General features: G+C 35.6%; 1 protein-coding gene across 3 annotated transcripts in view; it reads left to right on the top strand.

Annotated features, from left to right (window-relative positions):
- The window catches only part of WNK3 (WNK lysine deficient protein kinase 3), a 192,193-nt gene that overhangs the window by 30,518 nt on the left and 143,789 nt on the right, over positions 1-17,886 (top strand). For all 3 annotated transcript variants that reach the window (XM_018043857.1, XM_005700891.3, XM_013976555.2), the window contains exon 3: positions 17,372-17,544. In XM_018043857.1, coding sequence (XP_017899346.1) covers positions 17,372-17,544 — 173 coding nt within the window. The remainder of the gene's footprint in view (positions 1-17,371; positions 17,545-17,886) is intronic.

The following is a 17,886-nucleotide window of genomic DNA, read 5'->3' as shown; positions in this document are numbered from 1 at the left end:
GAAATAGCAAGAAATACGGATTCTGTTTACCAATTAGTTTTCTTTTTTATTTTGAGATAATTTGCTATTAACAGAAAAGTTGCAAAGGTAGTATAGAAATTCCTATATGTCCTTCACTCAGTTTCTTCTTATGCTAATATTTCAACCAGAGAACAGTTATCAAAACTTTAGGAAATTATTATTAGTTCAATACTATTAACTAAAATATAAAACTTGTTTGAATTTCACCAGTTTTCATTTTGGTGTTCTTTTTTTCCAGATCAGGATCCCACATTGCATGTAGTTGTTATGAACATTTAGTCTCTTCTCAGTTCAGTTCAGTTGCTCAGTTGTGTCTGACTCTTTGCAACCCTATAGACTGCAGCATGCCAGGCCTCCCTGTCCATCACCAATTCCCAGAGTTTACTCAAACTCATGTCTATTGAGTCAGTGATGCCATCTAACCATCTCATCCTCTGATGACCCCTTTTCCTGCCCTCAATCTTTCCCAGCATCAGGGTCTTTTCAAATGAGTCAGCTCTTCGCACCAGGTGGCCAAAGTATTGGAGTTTCAGCTTCAACATCAATCCTTCCAATGAACATTCAGAACTGATTTCCTTTAGGATGGACTGGTTGGATCTCCTTGCAGTCCGAAGGACTCTCAAGAGTCTTCTCCAACACCACTGTTCAAAAGCTTCAATTCTTTGGTACTCAGCTTTCTTTATATTCCAACTCTCACATCCATGTATGACCACTGGAAAAACCATAGCCTTGACTAGACAGATGTTTGTTGACAAAGTAATGTCTCTGCTTTTTAATATGCTGTCTAGGTTGGTCATAACTTTCCTTCCAAGGTGTAAGCATCTTTTAATTTCATGGCTGCAGTCACCATCTGCAGTGATTTTGGAGCCCAGAAAAATAAAGTCTGTCACTGTTTCCACTGTGTCTCCATCTGTTTGCCATGAAGTGATGGGACCAGATGCCATGATCTTAGTTTTCTGAATGTTGAGCTTTAAGCCAACTTTTCCACTCTCATCTTTCACTTTCATCAAGAGGCTTTTTAGTTCCTCTTCATTTTCTGCCATAAGGGTGGTGTTATCTGCATAACTGAGGTTATTGATATTTTTCCTGGCAATCTTGATTCCAGCTTGTGCTTCTTCCAGCCCAGCATTTCTCATGATGTACTCTGCATATAAGTTAAATAAGCAGGGTGACAATATACAGCCTTGATGTACTCCTTTTCCTATTTGGAACCAGTCTGTTGTTCCATGTCCATTTCTGACTGTTGCTTCCTGACCTGTATATAGGTTTCTCAAGAGGCAGGTCAGGTGCTCTGTTATTCCCATCTCTTTCAAGAATTTTCCACAGTTTATTGTGATCCACACAGTCAAAGGCTTTGGCATAGTCAATAAAGCAGAAATAGATGTTTAGTCTCTTCTAAGGCAATGGCACCCCACTCCAGTACTCTTGCCTGGAAAATCCCATGGACGAAGGAGCCTGGTAGGCTGCAGTCCATGGGGTCTCTAAGAGTCGGGCACGACTGAGTGACTTTACTTTCACTTTTCACTCTAATGCATTGGAGAAGGAGATGGCGGCCCACTCCGGTGTTCTTGCCTGGAGAATCCCGGGGACGGGGGAGCCTGGTGGGCTGCCGTCTATGGCGTCGCACAGAGTTGGACACGACTGAAGCGACTTGGCAGCAGCGGCAACAGCAATCTGTGACAATTCTTCAGTCTTTCCATGCTTTTCATGATTTTGTACTTTTTTTAGTTTTTTTCATGATCTTAAACTTTTAATGAGGATTGCTCAGTTAGTTTGTAGAAAGTGAAAGTGTTAGTCACTCAGTTGTGTCCAACTCTTTGCAACCCCACTATAGCCTGCCAGGTTCCTCTGTCCATGGAATTCTCCAGGCAAGAATACTAGAGTGGGTAGCCATTCCCTTCTCCAGGGGATCTTCCCAACCCAGGGATTGAACCTGTGTCTCCTGCATTGCAGGCAGATTCTTCACTATCTGAACCATCAGGGAAGAGTATTCCTTAATTTGGGTTTGTCTTATGGCTCAGAAGTTAAAGCATCTGCTTCCAATACGGGAAACCTGGGTTCGATTCCTGGGTCGGGAAGATCCCCTGGAGAGGGAAATGGCAACCCACTCCAGTATTCTTGCCTGGAGAATCCCATGGACAGAGGAGCTTGGTAGGCTACAGTCCGCGGGCTCACAAAGAGTCAGACACGACTGAGTGACTTCACTTTATGTTTTTACATGATTAGCTTTAGGCTGATGAGTTTTGGCAAGAATACCATAGAAATGATGCTCCATTCTCAGTGCATCATAGCAGGGGGTATATGATATATGGATTACTGGTTATGATAACCTTCATCATTTGGTTAGGGTGATGTCTGATAGGTATTCTCTATTATAAATTAGTATTTTCCCTTTGTACATATTAATAAATAAATATCTTAGGAGTAGATACTTTGAGCCTATGCAAATATCTGTTTCTCCTCAAACTTTCCCTTATTATTTTGGCATCCATTAGTATATTTTGCCTGTAATAAGTATTAACTCTGGTGTTCTAATGGTGATTTTCTATTTTCCACTCTCCTTCATTTATTAATTGAAATTACCTTTTAGTTTTATGTGGACTCTTCCTAAGTATAACAGTTGGGTTCTGAAAACCCAACAGTCAGGTAATTTGTGGTTTCAGGAACTTTAGTGTATTGTAAGTTGTTAATAATGGTATTGTACACTTTTGCATTTATCAAAATTAATACATTAATTGAGCATTTATGCAGGTACTTAATTTGAATATTTTATTTAATCTTGCAATAGTTAAAAGAGGTAGGAATGATTACTTTTCAGGTGGTAGAAGTGAGGTTTAGATACATTAAGTAACTTGCCCAAAGGGATAGAGCAGGGCAAGATAGAATTGATATTCTATCAATTGTATATATATAACACTTGTCAGTTCCGTCGCTCAGTCCTGTCTGACTCTGTGACCCCATGGACTGCAGCTTCCCTGCAGGCTTCCCTGTCTATCACCAGCTTCTGGAGCTTGCTCAAATTCATGTCCATTGAGTCAGTGATGCCATCCAACCATCTCACCCTCTGTTGTCCCCTTCTCCTCCAGCCTTCAATCTTTCCCAGCATCAGGGTCCTAGCATCAGGTATATAAGTACCTGCATATAACACTTACATTGATGATTTAAGAATTTCCTCCTCATTAGTTATTTGAACAGTTCACTCTTTCATGTTTTCAGCCATTTTACAAGAAATGATTTCTTAAATGGACACTTTAAGATTCCCTCTCCCTAATGAGTTAGAACTTAATTTTTGACATCAAGACCTGCATCAGAGACTCTACTGAGAAATCATCATTCCTGTAAAATAAGGTTCTTAACATTAAACTAACTGTTCAGGCTCAAGGGGTACTAGTTAATGGTTTCATTTTAAAGACATTCTCTGGCTTGGGGATTCTAAGGAACAGTTTCATGGTTGGGTTGTCCTGGTTCAATATCTGGACTTCACCTTTTGTCAGTGTCCAGAGGTGGTTAGACACGTTGAGGAGACTGACTAGTGCTAACTCAAATGGCCAGATCTAGGACAGAAATTTATTAATTTAGAACAAATTAATGAATTCATTTAACTTGATATAGTTGTTAGGCCATATGCTCTAATGATCTGTATATTAGATACATGGGAAGGTAAATTATAATCAGAAGCTAGCTTAGTAAGTATAGAGTCAGAACAAAGGAACTAGATGTTCCTGTGTGTCCTGCTAAGGCAGTATACTGACCAAATGAACTGGATGTTCAGGTCCTAACTGGATGAAGAATCCTCTATGTTCAGTGGTACTGGAAGACAAGTGAACCTGGCTAAGTCTGTGTTTTATCTCTTTTTATATATCTTATTTTGACCACCATTGATAAGCATTTTCATTTAGGTATTGATACATATCATTGCTGTCTAAAAGCTTTAACATGCTCTTATGGCCAAACTGTGATTATTATATGCTGATTTCTTTTTTTATATGCTGATTTCTTGATTAATACTCTGATGTTACCATCTACAAATTATAATTACCCTAGTGTGTGTTTGTTTCATTTAGTTTTAGTCTAAAGTGCTACGCATATCTCTTCATGGAAAGTGGTTTGTGAATGAAGTGTCTGTAGTCATTACTGTGAATATTGTTTCTGAGGGGCAGAGCTTTGAACTAGGAAGTGCTTTGAATTCATAATACAGTAGACCTAAGTTCCAGTTTACCTGTGCTAGCTAGGTACTGTGGGCAAGCTAAGTAGTTTAGCATTTTGGAGCTTTGCTTTTTTACTTTTTTTAAAAAAGAAAAGTATAATAGATGTTTCTGATATCTGAATAAAGAATAATATGGTGGAAATTGTGTACCTACTGTTCAGCTTGAAAAATAAAATGTTGAGAATTAAAGATAATGCTTATAAAGCATGCGGTACCTGTTTGAGTATTCAATAAATGTTAGTGATAAAATACTTAGTAACTTCATATTTATTCAGAATATTCATTGATATTTAAGAACCATTTTGAAGTCTTCATAGTATTTGTCTTTACTTGATCAAGTTATAATACAGCTTTTATAACAATGTTGGTGATTCCTTCTTCCTTCTTTCATGTTTGCAGAAACAGATTCATATAGCCTCTGACCTGGTTCTGTAGTTGATTGTTGATGTTTGCATTAAGAGACATAGCTGATAAGGCTTTACGTTTTGGAAACTAAATACTTCTTATCTTGAATAGATACATATGCAGGTTAATCGTGTTGATATTGTGCCTTGTCTCAGGAAAGATTTTGTGTACATTTTTAGCATTCCATATATTATAATAAAGTGTTTAGTTAACATTCATAACAGGACAGTCTTTCTTTTGAAAGAAGTATGGAGTAGTTGAAATCTATTTGGTAAATTTGTATTTGACCTCCATTATATTTATCAGCCATATAAACTAATATTTATAACGCTGAAAATTGATACTTTTTTGTGACCTTACTGCTTAGAGAAAGTAGATTTAGGGATCATTTTTGTAGACTATAATTTTTATGGTTTCTGGCTGTGTCATCTCCATTAGCTATTGCAGTTTGCCTTCTAGATCCTTATTCATTTCTTAGTAAGAACTCTACTCATTGGCGATATATTAAAATTAACTTATCAAAGTGGTCATCATTAATACAAAAGAGTACGTGTGTGTGTCTACATGTATCAGTCTGTGTTTTAAGGTTACTGTCTGTGTTTTAAGATTACTATAGTAGCTGAAAACTTTCCTCTGGATTTTGGTGCTAGTTTGACAGGTTTACTTTCCTCTCACTGAATTAGAAGTAGACCTTTGAAGGTCTTGGCCATACCTTTTTTAGTGGACTTCCAGCAATATGTCTGGGACAGCAGTTTTAAGTTTGTAAAGTCGTTTACTTTTAATGCTGACTAGGATCAAAAGATACAGTAATTTGATTTGGTACATGAAAGACTTGTATTCTGCTAATTTAATCAGAAAGCATCAAAATCTATTCGTTATTCTTCAGAGCAGATCTACTGATCTATCATGAGAGGATGACTCCTAGCCAATTACAGGGACGTTTAGAATTTATTAGTCATTTTAAATTATATAGAAAAGCATAAACACTCTGCTTGTTTTCGGCTGTCTTCTAAATTTGTTGTCCTTGCTTTTGTTGGTTCCTTAACTCTTTTTTTTTAGGCTTAAAAAAAATTGAGATACACTGTGTAAATTTAAGGTATAACAACCCACTGTTGGTTTGATACATTTATATACTGCAATATGATTACTATAGTAACATTAGTTAATACCTTTATCATGCATGTTACATGGTCATTTCCTTTTTGTGTTGAGAACAGTGGAGATTTAGTCTATTAGCAACTTTGAAGTTTACCATAAAGTATTGTTTTTTTAATTAATTAATTTATTTTTGGCTGCTGTTGAGTCTTAGCTGTGGCATACAGGCTGTTCATTGCAACTTGCAGGCTTCTCTAGTTGTGGCGAGTGGGCAAGTGGGATCTTAGTTCCCTGACCCTGCAGGGATTGTCTCCGTCCCCTGCATGAAAGGTGGATTCTTTTTTGTGTGTGGATTCTTAATCCCTGGACCACCAGGGGAGTTCCAAACATAAAATATTGTTGACTGTAATCACTTCTGGTTAGATCTCCAGAACTTATTTCTGTGTTAATTGTAAGTTTGTATCCTGAAATAACATTCCCCTACCCTTAGTACCTGGTAACCACTATTCTACTCTCTGCTTTTACAAGTTCAGATTTTAGATACCACATATAAATGGTGTCATATGGTATTTGTAATTTGAAGGGATATCTGCATACCCATGTTCATTGCAGCATTTACAGTAGCCAAGATATAGAAACAACCTAAGTGTCTATCAAAGTGTCTGTCAACAGAAGATTGGGTGAAGTAGATGTGATGTGTATATGTATACAGTGGAATATTATTCAGCCTCAAGAAAGAAGGAAATCCTGCCATTTGTGACAACATGGAAAGACCTTGAAGACATTATGCTAGGTGAGATATTATGCTAGGTGAGATAAGTCAGAGAAAGACAAATACTATATGAGTTCCTTAACTCTTTTTTAAAATAAATTTTTATTGTGACAAAATGTAAATAACATAAAATATACCATTTTAATTATTTTAACTGTTCAGTTCAGTGACATTAAGTACATTCACCCTCACTACCAGCCATCTCCAGAACTTTTTCATCATCCCAAACTGAAACCCACTAAACAATAATTTCCCATTCCCCACTCTTTCCAGCCCCTGGTAACTACTATTTTACTTTCTGTCTGTATTAATAATTTGTCTATTCTAGGTATCTCATTTAAGTGGAATTATACAATATTTGTTCTTTTGTGTCTGAGTTACATCACTTAGTGTAATGTTTTTAAGATTTGTCGATGTTGTAGCATGTTTCAGAATTTTATTCCTTTTTAAGAACTTGTATTTATATACCACACTTATTTTTTCCATTCATCCATTGATGGGCATTTGTATTGTGTCCACCTTTTGGCTATTGTGAATAACACTGCTATGAATATTAGTGTACAAATATCTGCTCAAGTCTCTGTTTTCAGTTCTTTTTGGTATATACCTAGAAGGTGGAATTGCTGTATCATATGATAATTCTATGTTCAGTTTTTTAGGAATTGCCATATTGTTTTCCATAGTGTTCATTTTACGTTTCTATCAGCAATGCATAAGGGTTCTATTTACTCCACATCTTTGTCAATATTGTGTGTGTGCTTTTTAAATAGCCATCCTATGGGTGTGAAGTGGCATCTCATTATGGGTTTGATCTGCATTTTTCCAGTGACTAGAGATGTTGAGCCTCTTTTTTGTGCTTATTTACCATTTGTATTTCTGTTTTGGAAAAATACCTGTTCAAGTCCTTTGCCAATTTTTGAATTGAGTTATTGTTGTTGAGAGATGAAGTTCTTTATGTATTCTGAGTATTAATCCTTTGCCAGATATGTGAGTTGCAAATATTTTCTCACATTCTATGGATTGCCTTTTTATACTCTTAATAGTGCGTTTGATACATGAAAGTTTTTAAGTTCAGTTCATCTATTTTTTTCCTGTTGTTGCCTGCATGCTTTCGGCTTAGAAATTCATTGTGAAACCCAGCGTCATGAAGATTTCCCCCCTATGTTTTCTTTTGAAAGTTTTAGCTCTTATGTTTTTGATGCATTTTGAGTTAATTTTTGTATGTGGCATAAGGTAAGGTTAACCACTGTGCTACTTTGTTTTATAAGTTCTTCATTCTTTTGCACATGGATACTCAATTTCCCCAACTTTTTGTGAAGGGACAGTCCTTTCTTCATTGAATAATCTTGATACCCTTGTCGAAAATTATCTATTTGACTATACAAGGGATTATTTCTAGCTCTGTAGTCTGTTCCACTGATATTTATGTCTGTCTTTGTACCAGTATCACAGTATTTTGATTACTGTAGCTTTGTAGTAAGTTTTGAAGTCCAGAATTCCAACTTTGTTCTTTTTTTCAAGATCTTTTTGTGTATTTGAGGGGCTTCCTTGGTGGCTCAGAGGTTAAAGCATCTGCCTGGAACGCAGGATAGCTGGGTTCAATCCCTGGGTCAGGAAGATCCCCTGGAGAAGGAAATGGCAACCCACTCCAGTACTCTTGCCTGGAGAATCCCATGGAGGGAGGAGGCTGGTAAGCTACAGTCCATGGGGTAGCAAAGAGTCGGATACGACTGAGTGATTTAACTTTCACTTTTGAGATTCCATATAGGATTTTAGCATTTTTTAAAATTTCTGCAAAAATATGGGATTTTGATGGATTACATTGAATTTGCAGATCTCTTTTGGTATTGACATCTTAACAGTATTAGGATTTTCAATCTATAAATATGGGGTGTATTTCTATTTATTTGTGCCTTCTGTAATTTCAACAGTGTTTTGTAGTTTTAAGTGATAGAAGTCTTTTTGCCTCCTTAGATAAGTTTCTTCCTAGATATTTTATTCTTTTTGATGTTATGAATGGAATTGTTTTCTTAATTTTCTTTTAGATTTATTTATTTTAGTGTATAGAAACAACTTTTTTTCCTTTTTCACTAGGGTAAATTTATTTATAATTTATCATTACATGAATACTATCCCCCTTGGGATTCCTAACTTTATGCAAGATATCCTTTTAAATTTTAGAAACACAATTTATTTTTGAGTGTTGATTTTATATCCTGCTACTTTGCTGAATTAGTTTATTAGTGTTTGATTTTGAATGTCAGGAAAAGGAAGCTAACCACTAGTAAAAAGGAGAAACAATATGAAATACTTTTAAGTTAACAGGAGTAAAAGGAAGCAGCAAAGTAAGATAAATAACTTAGAATAAAATGGAAGGAGTAAAATGAAATATATCTTTTACTGTATCAAATGTGAACGTATTACACTTGTTTGTTAAAAAACTCACATTTTCAGATGGGATTAAAAGACAAAACCCACGTGTGTTGTTTACTAGAAAAAATACTTAAAACAATGATAAAGCAAGGTTAAGCTGAAGCTATAAACCAGCAAAGAGAAAGCAGGAGGAGTACCAACCGATATTAATACCTATCTCAGAAGAAAGTAAAATTAAAGCATTAAACAGAAATACCTGTTTATTATAAAGTTATTTGCTTCATAGTTTAAGAAGATAAATACCATTGATAGAGACTTGTGGGCACCAAAAATATTCTGGTTAATATTTTAAATTCAGAACCTCAAATACATTAAAGGAAAATGGATAAATGAATAACTATAGTAGGAAATGTCATACACTTCTTTCAGAATAGGGCAGATCAAGCAGACAAAAAGTGAATAAATAGGAACTGAATAATATAATCCATAAACTCCATTTGATGGGTATATATAGAACCTTAAATATCCTCCAAATAGGAAATACACATTTTTATAGTCTACAAGCTACTAAAAAATTGGTTAAATATGTGGCCCAAAGAAAACGTATGTTAAAAGATATTTTATATTCTGCATCACTCAAAATTAGAAATAAATAATGAAACAAGTAACAAGATTCTTAACTGATTGGAGATCAGAAATCACAGTCCTATATAAAATTTAGATCAAGGAGGAAATAAAACTGAAAGTATGAACTAACTAGAAAGCAATGAAAATGAAGGTATTTGAAACAAAATTTGTGAGTCCTTGCAAAAGCTATACCCAGAAGAAAATTTATCACTAAAATACCTTCATTATTAATGAACAATAACTAGTAGGAATTTAGTACCTATCTTAAGCCATTAGAGAAGTAACACTGAAAGAAAGCAAAAAAGAGAAAGAGGGAGTTAATATAAGATAATTGAAATTAATAAAAATTATGTATATAAAATATAAATTCCAAATTTTTTGACTCTGAAAAACGATTAATGAACCTGATGAAGGAAAATATGAGGGTAAAAATACATGAAAGAAGAAATGAGAAATGCAACATAGCCCGCTATGGAAGAGTAAAAGAATAATAAGAGAATGTTATGTGTACATTTGACAATAAATTTTTCTAGCATTTTCTTATGAAACATTTCAAATCTAGAACAAAGTTAAAAATCTTAGAACATTCATAAATATCTACTGTCTAGATTCTACTTTTCACAATGATAACACAGATTTAATTGATATCAGATTTAATTTTAAATCTGAATAGATTACTCCTAATCAAAATTAGGAGAAAAAGAAGAAAAGTAGGCTAGGTATTAAGATGATGTAGAGAGGGGATTTAAGCTCTTCCCCCTGACTTAATACCTGGTAGCTCAGCTGGTAAAGAATCCACCTGCAATGCAGGAGGCCCCGGTTCAGTTCTGGGTCGGGAAGATCCCCTGGTGAAGGGATAGGCTACCCACTCCAGTATTCTTGGGCTTCCTTGGTGGCTCAGCTGGTAAAGAATCTGCCTGCAATGTGGGAGACCTGGGTTCGATCCCTAGGTTGGGAAGATCCCCTGGAGAAAGGAAAGGCTACTCACTCCAGTATTCAGGCCTGGAGAATTTCATGGACTTTATAGTCCATGGGATCACAAAGAGTCGGACACGACTAAGTGACTTTCACAATACCAGGGCAAGGAGCCATCCCAAGAATATGCAATGCAAAATTGTTTATAATAAAGTAAACTTGGATCAATCCAAATGTCCATCAATGGGGTTGAATGGATAACTTTATTCATCAGTGTGGTAGAACTGTCTAATGAGATCCTGTATAATAGTTAAAATGAATAAGCTCAAATATATATATCACAGTACATAAATATAAAAAATGTAACCTTGAGCAAACTAATTTGCAAAAGGACACATACCATGTGATAACCACCTAAATGTTTTAGCATATGTAAAACTGTATTGCTTATGCGTACAAGCATATAATTAAAACTTCTAAAAACTTTCATGGATTAAAAACCTAACTCAAGCAGTGGTTACTTCTGGGAGGGAAAGGAAAGGGATCAAATCAAGGAATGATATGTAGAGGTCTTTAATTTTGTAATGTCTTGTTAAAATGGAAGCAAATTTGGCAAAATGTTAAAAATTAAACAAACTTGGTTGTTGCACCTTTTTGTTTATGCCCGAATATTTTTATAATTTAACAAGAGAAAAAACACATCACGAGAAAGTAGATTCAGAGCTTGATTTCTAAACAACCTTTAATTGACAAGCTGTTCCAATATTAAACTGTTTAATCCCAGTTAATTTCATGAAGCTGTATAATCTTAAAACTAAGTGCTAGTTTTGTACAAAAAGGAAAACTGTAGCTCAGTCTCATATATGAATGCGGATGTTAAAATCCATAGTAAAATATTAGCAAATAGAATTCACCAGTGGTCAAAAGAATAATGTGCTAGGCTTTAAGATTTGAAGAATAGTTCTATGTCAGGAACCTGTCAATAAACCTTATGATCATGTCAGGAACCTGTCAATAAACCTTATGATCATATCAGTAGGTGCTGAGAAAATATTTGGTAAAACTCAACAGCCACTCCTAATTAAAAAATAAAAGTAACATAGGACTATAAGGAAATTACTTCAACATGTTAAACTATTTGTGGAAATCAAAAAAATACTGTAAACAGTCTTAAGGTATGAGATAAGGCTGTTTTTTAATTAAAGTACAGTAAAAGACTGGTGACTTATCACAATTATTTTTTGTTATTGTGGATGTTTCAACAGAATCAATAAGATAAGAAAATAAACAGCATAAACATTGGGGAAGAGATAACTTTATCTCTTCTTGCTGATGATAGAATATAATACCTGAAAATTCTATCTTTAATATCTGCTCTCTAGAAGACCCATGGAGATGAAGTTAGAAGGTATAGGATGAAAAAGTGGAGGCCCAAACCTTCATTTGTATACTCACTTTCAGAGGAATGATTGCTCAAGAGAGCAGAGCCAGGAGTCAAGCCAGCCCCTACCCACTTGATACCCAAAACAGTTAAAGACATTACTAGAAAACTATAGATCAGTATCCCTCGTGAACATAGATGAAAAAATGTTCAACATAACATTAGCTAATTGAATCCAGTAATATATTAAAAGAGTAATATATGATGACTAGTGTGGAGTTTTCCAAGGGATGCAAGGATTGTTCAACATTTGAAACTCAATGTAATTTGACATATTAATAGCCTGTAGAGGAATCAACATGGTCATTTCAATAGTTGCAGGACAAGCATTTGAAGAAATTCAGTATCTATTCATGATGAACTCAGCAAACTTGCTATAAAAGGAAACCTCAACCTGTTAAAGGACATCTATTTAAAAAATGCAACTATTAGAATGGCTTAAAACAGCTGGCATCATACTTAATGGTGAAAAGACTGAATGCTTTTCCTCTAAAAAGGGAAGGATGTCTTCTCTCAGCACTTCTGATATGATGCTCTCAACATCATTGTTCTGGAAGTGCTAGCTAGTGAAATAGGGGATGAAAAAGAAATAGAAGGAATACAGAAGAAAGGAAGCAATAAAACTGTCTTTACCTGCAGATGTCATGATTATCTACATGAAAAATCTCAATGTATCTAAAAAAAAGTACTTGAAACTAATAAGTGATTTTAACAAGTTTGCCAGATACAAGGTTAATATAAAAAAAAAGTTATATCTCTCTACAGTAGCAATAAATAATTGGAAATTGCAGTTTTAAAAAAGTACTATTTACAGTAGCACCCAAAATGAAATACGTAGGTATAAATAATAAAGTATGTGTAGAATCTATATGCTGAAAACTAAAAAACACGGTTAAAAGAAATCAAAGATCTAAATAAATGCATTGGTTGGAAGACTCACTGTTCTTAAGATGTTCATTCTCTCCATATGACCTAGAAATTCAAAACAATTTTAGTAAAATCCCAGCAGGAATTTTTTTTTTACATGTTGACAAGCTGACTCTAAAACTAATATGAGGGACTTCCCTGGTGGTCCAGTGGTTAAGGATCCACCTGCCAATGCAGGCGACATGGGTTTGATCCCTGGTCTGAGAAGAGCCCATGTGCTTGGGGCAACTAAGCCTGTGCGCCACAACTACTGAGCCTGCACGCTGCAACTACTGAAGCACTTGCGTTCTAGAGCCCATGCTCTGCAAGAAGAGAAGTCATCACAATGAGAAACCTGCACACCACAACTAGAGAGTAGTAGCTCCCACATGCCACAACTAGAGAAGGCCTGCACACAGCAATAAAGACCCAGTACGGCCAAAAAAACAAAAACAAAAGCAAAAACAAACCCTGATATGCAAAGGCAAGGATAATAGAATAGCTAAAACAATTTTGATAAAGAACGAGTTTGAATAATTCATGTTAACTGATTTCCAGACTTACTCTAAAGGTGTAGTAATAATACATGTATGATATTGGCAAAAAGGTAGATACACAGATAGATCAGTGGAACAGAATAGAGTTCAGAAATAGACCCAAACAGATATGGTCAAGTGATTTTAGAAAGAAAAATGGTGCAGTGGTGATTGAGCATAGGAAGGATGGTTTTTTCAACAAAAGGTGCTGGACATACATATTCAAAAAAACGAACCTTGACCTAACTCTCACACATCATGAAATTTTAACTCAAATTATAGCCCTAAATAACTCAAATTATAGACCTAAAAGGGGCTTCCCTCATGGCTCAGAGGGTAAAGCGTCTGCCTGCAATTCGGGAGACCTGGATTCGATCCCTGGGTCAGGAAGGTCCCCTGGAGAAGGAAATGGCAACCCACTCCAGTACTCTTGCCCAGAAAATTCCATGGACGGAGGAACCTAGTAGGTTACAGTCAGTGGGATCACAGAGTCGGACACAACAGAACAACTTCACTTCAACTTCATAGACCTAAAAAGTAAAACATAAAACTATTTTTAGTGGCAGGTGGATTTTTTTTACCACTGAGCCACCAAGAAAACCCCTTCTTTTATGTACAAGGTGTTATAAATTTCTTTCAGATTTTTTTTTCACTCAACAGTAGGCCTTAGGAGATCTATCCACATTACTACACATAGATCTAGCTTATTCGTTTAACTGTTAAATTTGTTTATAGCCAAGTTTAGCATTCTATATATATATAACCCATTTGATCCTGGACAAATTACTGAACCGTCTTAACCTCAGTTTCTTTATTTGCAAAATGGTAATGACAGTATTAGTGACTATCACAAAGGGTTGTTGTAGGGACTAAAAGTGTTAATTAATATACAAAAAAATTTAGGACAGTGCTTGGCATATAATAGACTTTGTTACTGACATTGTGATTATTTCTGCTGCTGCTGCTAAGTCACTTCTGTCGTGTTTGACTCTGTGCGACCCCATAGACGGCAGCCCACCAGACTCCCCCGTCCCTGGGATTCTCCAGGCAAGAACACTCAAGTGGGTTGCCATTTCCTTCTCCAATGCATGAAAGTGAAAAGTGAAAGTGAAGTCACTCAGTCATGTCCGACTCTTAGCAATCCCATGGACTGCAGCCTACCAGGCTCCTCCATCCATGGGATTTTCCAGGCGAGAGTACTGGAGTGCGGTGCCATTGCCTTCTTTGTATGATTATTTTTAATTTTTCACAATTACAAACCATGCTGCAACCGACTCTCCTTTTACATATTTTCACATCAAGGAATAATATGAGTAAAGTAACCAAAAATGAAATTGTCAGAGCTGTGGCTGTGCTGCTTACCTAGGGTTACTATGAAGTCTTTATAAAGCCATTTTTTAACAGAAGTCTTTTACTTTTATCAAATTACCATTTCTTATACTCTCATGAGTTTCATAAAACTGCATTCTATTAGAGTATATATTTTTTATCTTTAAAAAATCTTTAGTTTGAACCCATCTCACATTTAAAGTACTACTGTGGATTTATTTATATATTTCTTTTGTCGTTTTGGTGGGGTGTAAGAAGGGATGGGAATTAATATGTTGTCAACCATCTTGAAATGGAAATCATACCTACATTTTTAACTAACATAATTTGATTATCTATTGACATCAAAACTTAAAATAGTTCTATCACTCCTTTCTCTCCTCTCCCTTTCAGAAGATAGAAATTGTTTTTATTTTTCCTGCTCTATTAGATTTTAATGAAGTAATTCCAGATTTATCATTTTGCATTACAGTTGGCCTTTGAACAATGTGTGGGTGAGGGGTGCCAGCCCTAAGCAGTTGAAAATTCATGATAATTTTTTAGTTGACTCTCCATATCTGCAGTTCCACATCCAAGGATTCAATGAACAGTGTATCATGTAGCGCTGTAATATTTATTGAAAAAAAATCCAGGTGTAAGTGGATCCGTGCAGTTCAAATTTGTGTTGTTCAAAGGTCAGCTGTATATATCTTCAGTTTTAATTACTGTTTAGAAAATATTGCCAACCATATTAACCACAGTTACTTAAGCTTCTTTTTTAAAAAGCATTATTGAAAGTTTCTTACTATTTATGACATGCCACACCCTCTTTTTCTAATGATATTATTTGGCCACATTTAATTCTTTGAGTACTATTTTCAGGATTGGTAAATGATGTGGTATACTTCCTATGTCCTTGTTTTCATGGAAATGTGTGTATTTTTCCCTTGTAAACTTGATTGATAGCTTGTCTGGGTTCAGAATTTGAGAGTCACAGTCATCCCTCAGAATTCTATAAATATTGCTCGTTTGCCTTCTAGTATTTAATGTGGCAAATTACAGGTCCACTGTCTTTTACTGGTTGGTAACCTTATACTTCTGTCTGGAAATATGTTGCCAATTCAGACATTTAACCAGAATAAATATCTAGGTGTCTAACATTCCGTCATTCCTTCCCTGACATTATAGATCCTCAGATGTGGAAATTCGGAGATTTCTTAGGGGAAAGTTTTTTTATCATCTGTTTTGATTATTGTTGTTGTTCAGTTGCTAAGTCATGTCCGACTCTTTGTGGTCCCCTGGACTGCAGCATGCCAGGCTTCCCTGTCCTTCACTATCTCCAGGAGTTTGCTCAAACTCATGTCCATTGAGTCAGTGATGTCATCCAAACATCTGATGCTCTGATGCCTTCTCCTCCTACCCTCAATTTTTCCCAGCATCAGGATCTTTTCTGACGAGTCTTCTCTTCACATCAGATGGCCAAAGTATTGGAGCTTCAGTATCAGTCCTTCAATGAGTATTTGGGGTTGATTTCCTTTAGAATTGATGAGTTTGATCTCCTTGCTGTTCAAGGGACTCTCAAGAGTCTTCTCCAGCATTACAATTCAGAATCATCAATTCTTTGGCACTTGGCCTTCTTTATGGTCCAACTCTCAAATCTGTACATAACTACTGGAAACACCGTATCTTTGACTATACAGACCTTTGTTGGCAAAGTGATATCTCTGCTTTTTAATACTCTGTCTAGGTTTGTCTTAGCTTTCCTTCAAAGGAGGAAGCGTCTTAATTTCATGGCTGCAGTCACTGTCTGCAGTGATTTTGGAGACCAAGAAAATTAAGTCTATCACTGTTTCCATTGTTTCCCCATCTATTTGCTATAAAATGATGGGACTGGATGCCATGATCTTAGTTTTTTGAATGTTGAGTTTTAAGCCAGCTTTTTCACTCTGTTCTTTCACCTTCATCAAGAGGTTCTTTAGTTTCTCTCTCTCTCTGTCTCTCTCTCTCTCTTTTTTTTGCCATTAGAGTGGTATCATCTGCATATCTGAGTTTATTGATATTTCTCCCAGCAATTTTGATTCCAGCTTGTGCTTCATCCAGCCCAGCGTTTCTCATGATGTACTCTGCATATAAGTTAAATAAGCAGGGTGACAATATACAGCCTTGACATACTCTTTTCCCAATTTGGAATCAGACTGGACTGGTTTTGATTATTACTTTTTCTCACTTTGATATACTATTTTTCTTTTCCAGCAAAAGAAATTTTATTATTTATTTTTCCAATTTTGTTGCACTATAATTGACATATAACAATGTATCAGTTTAAAGTATACAACAAACAGCGCTTCCCTGGTGACTCGGTGGTAAAGAATCCACCTGCAATGCAGGAGATGTGAGTTTGATTACTGGGTCAGGAAGATCCCCTGGAAGAGGAAATGGCAACTCACTCCAGTATTCTTGCCTGGGAAATCCCACGGGCAGAGGAGCTTGGCAGGCTGCAGTCCATGGGGTCGCAAAAGAGTTGGACATGACTTAGCAACTAAACAACAACAACAAATACAACAAACAACTGCGGCATTTTGCTCTATGAGAGGAGTCAGAGCAAATACCTAACAAAGAATATCAGTGATTTTATAGGTACTGAGAAAAGGATTGACAGGTGAATAGAGATACATATATATATGCATAAATACTCATTTGAGTGGTATTATAAATGTGCAAGACAATTTCTAGACTTTAATTTGGAACTTGATCTTCCATTTTAGGACCGGAAATTAACCAAAGCCGAGCAGCAAAGGTTCAAGGAAGAAGCAGAGATGTTAAAGGGTCTCCAACATCCCAATATAGTTCGATTTTATGATTCCTGGGAGTCTATATTAAAAGGAAAGAAATGTATTGTATTAGTGACGGAACTTATGACATCAGGAACCTTAAAGACGTAAGTTGAACCTGATAGTGCCAATGGAGTTTTATTTGGAAATAATTTTCAAGAGTCACAAAAGTTGTTTGCAAAGTAACATTACATGGTTAAAGAATTGGTAGAATCTGAATCTAGTGACTGTTTCAGGGCAGGTTAAAAAATTAGGGTGTTAATGAAGTTTGTTAGAAAATACAGTGTTGAAAAATTAATGTTTGTGGCATATCATTGAACTTAACAATTAGAAATCATTATAGAGATAATGTCATTTTGTAGAGGATGAAAGAGTGGGGATGTGGCAGGTTCAAACGTCTAGTGAGCAATGCTATATAATTATAGTCTATTGTTTTGTTTCTGACTAGA

This window comes from Capra hircus (assembly GCF_001704415.2).
Source record: "Capra hircus breed San Clemente chromosome X unlocalized genomic scaffold, ASM170441v1, whole genome shotgun sequence".
Taxonomy (NCBI): domain Eukaryota; kingdom Metazoa; phylum Chordata; class Mammalia; order Artiodactyla; family Bovidae; genus Capra; species Capra hircus.
The sequence above is the reverse complement of the archived record's forward strand: the minus strand, read 5'-3'. Positions and strand labels throughout refer to the sequence as shown.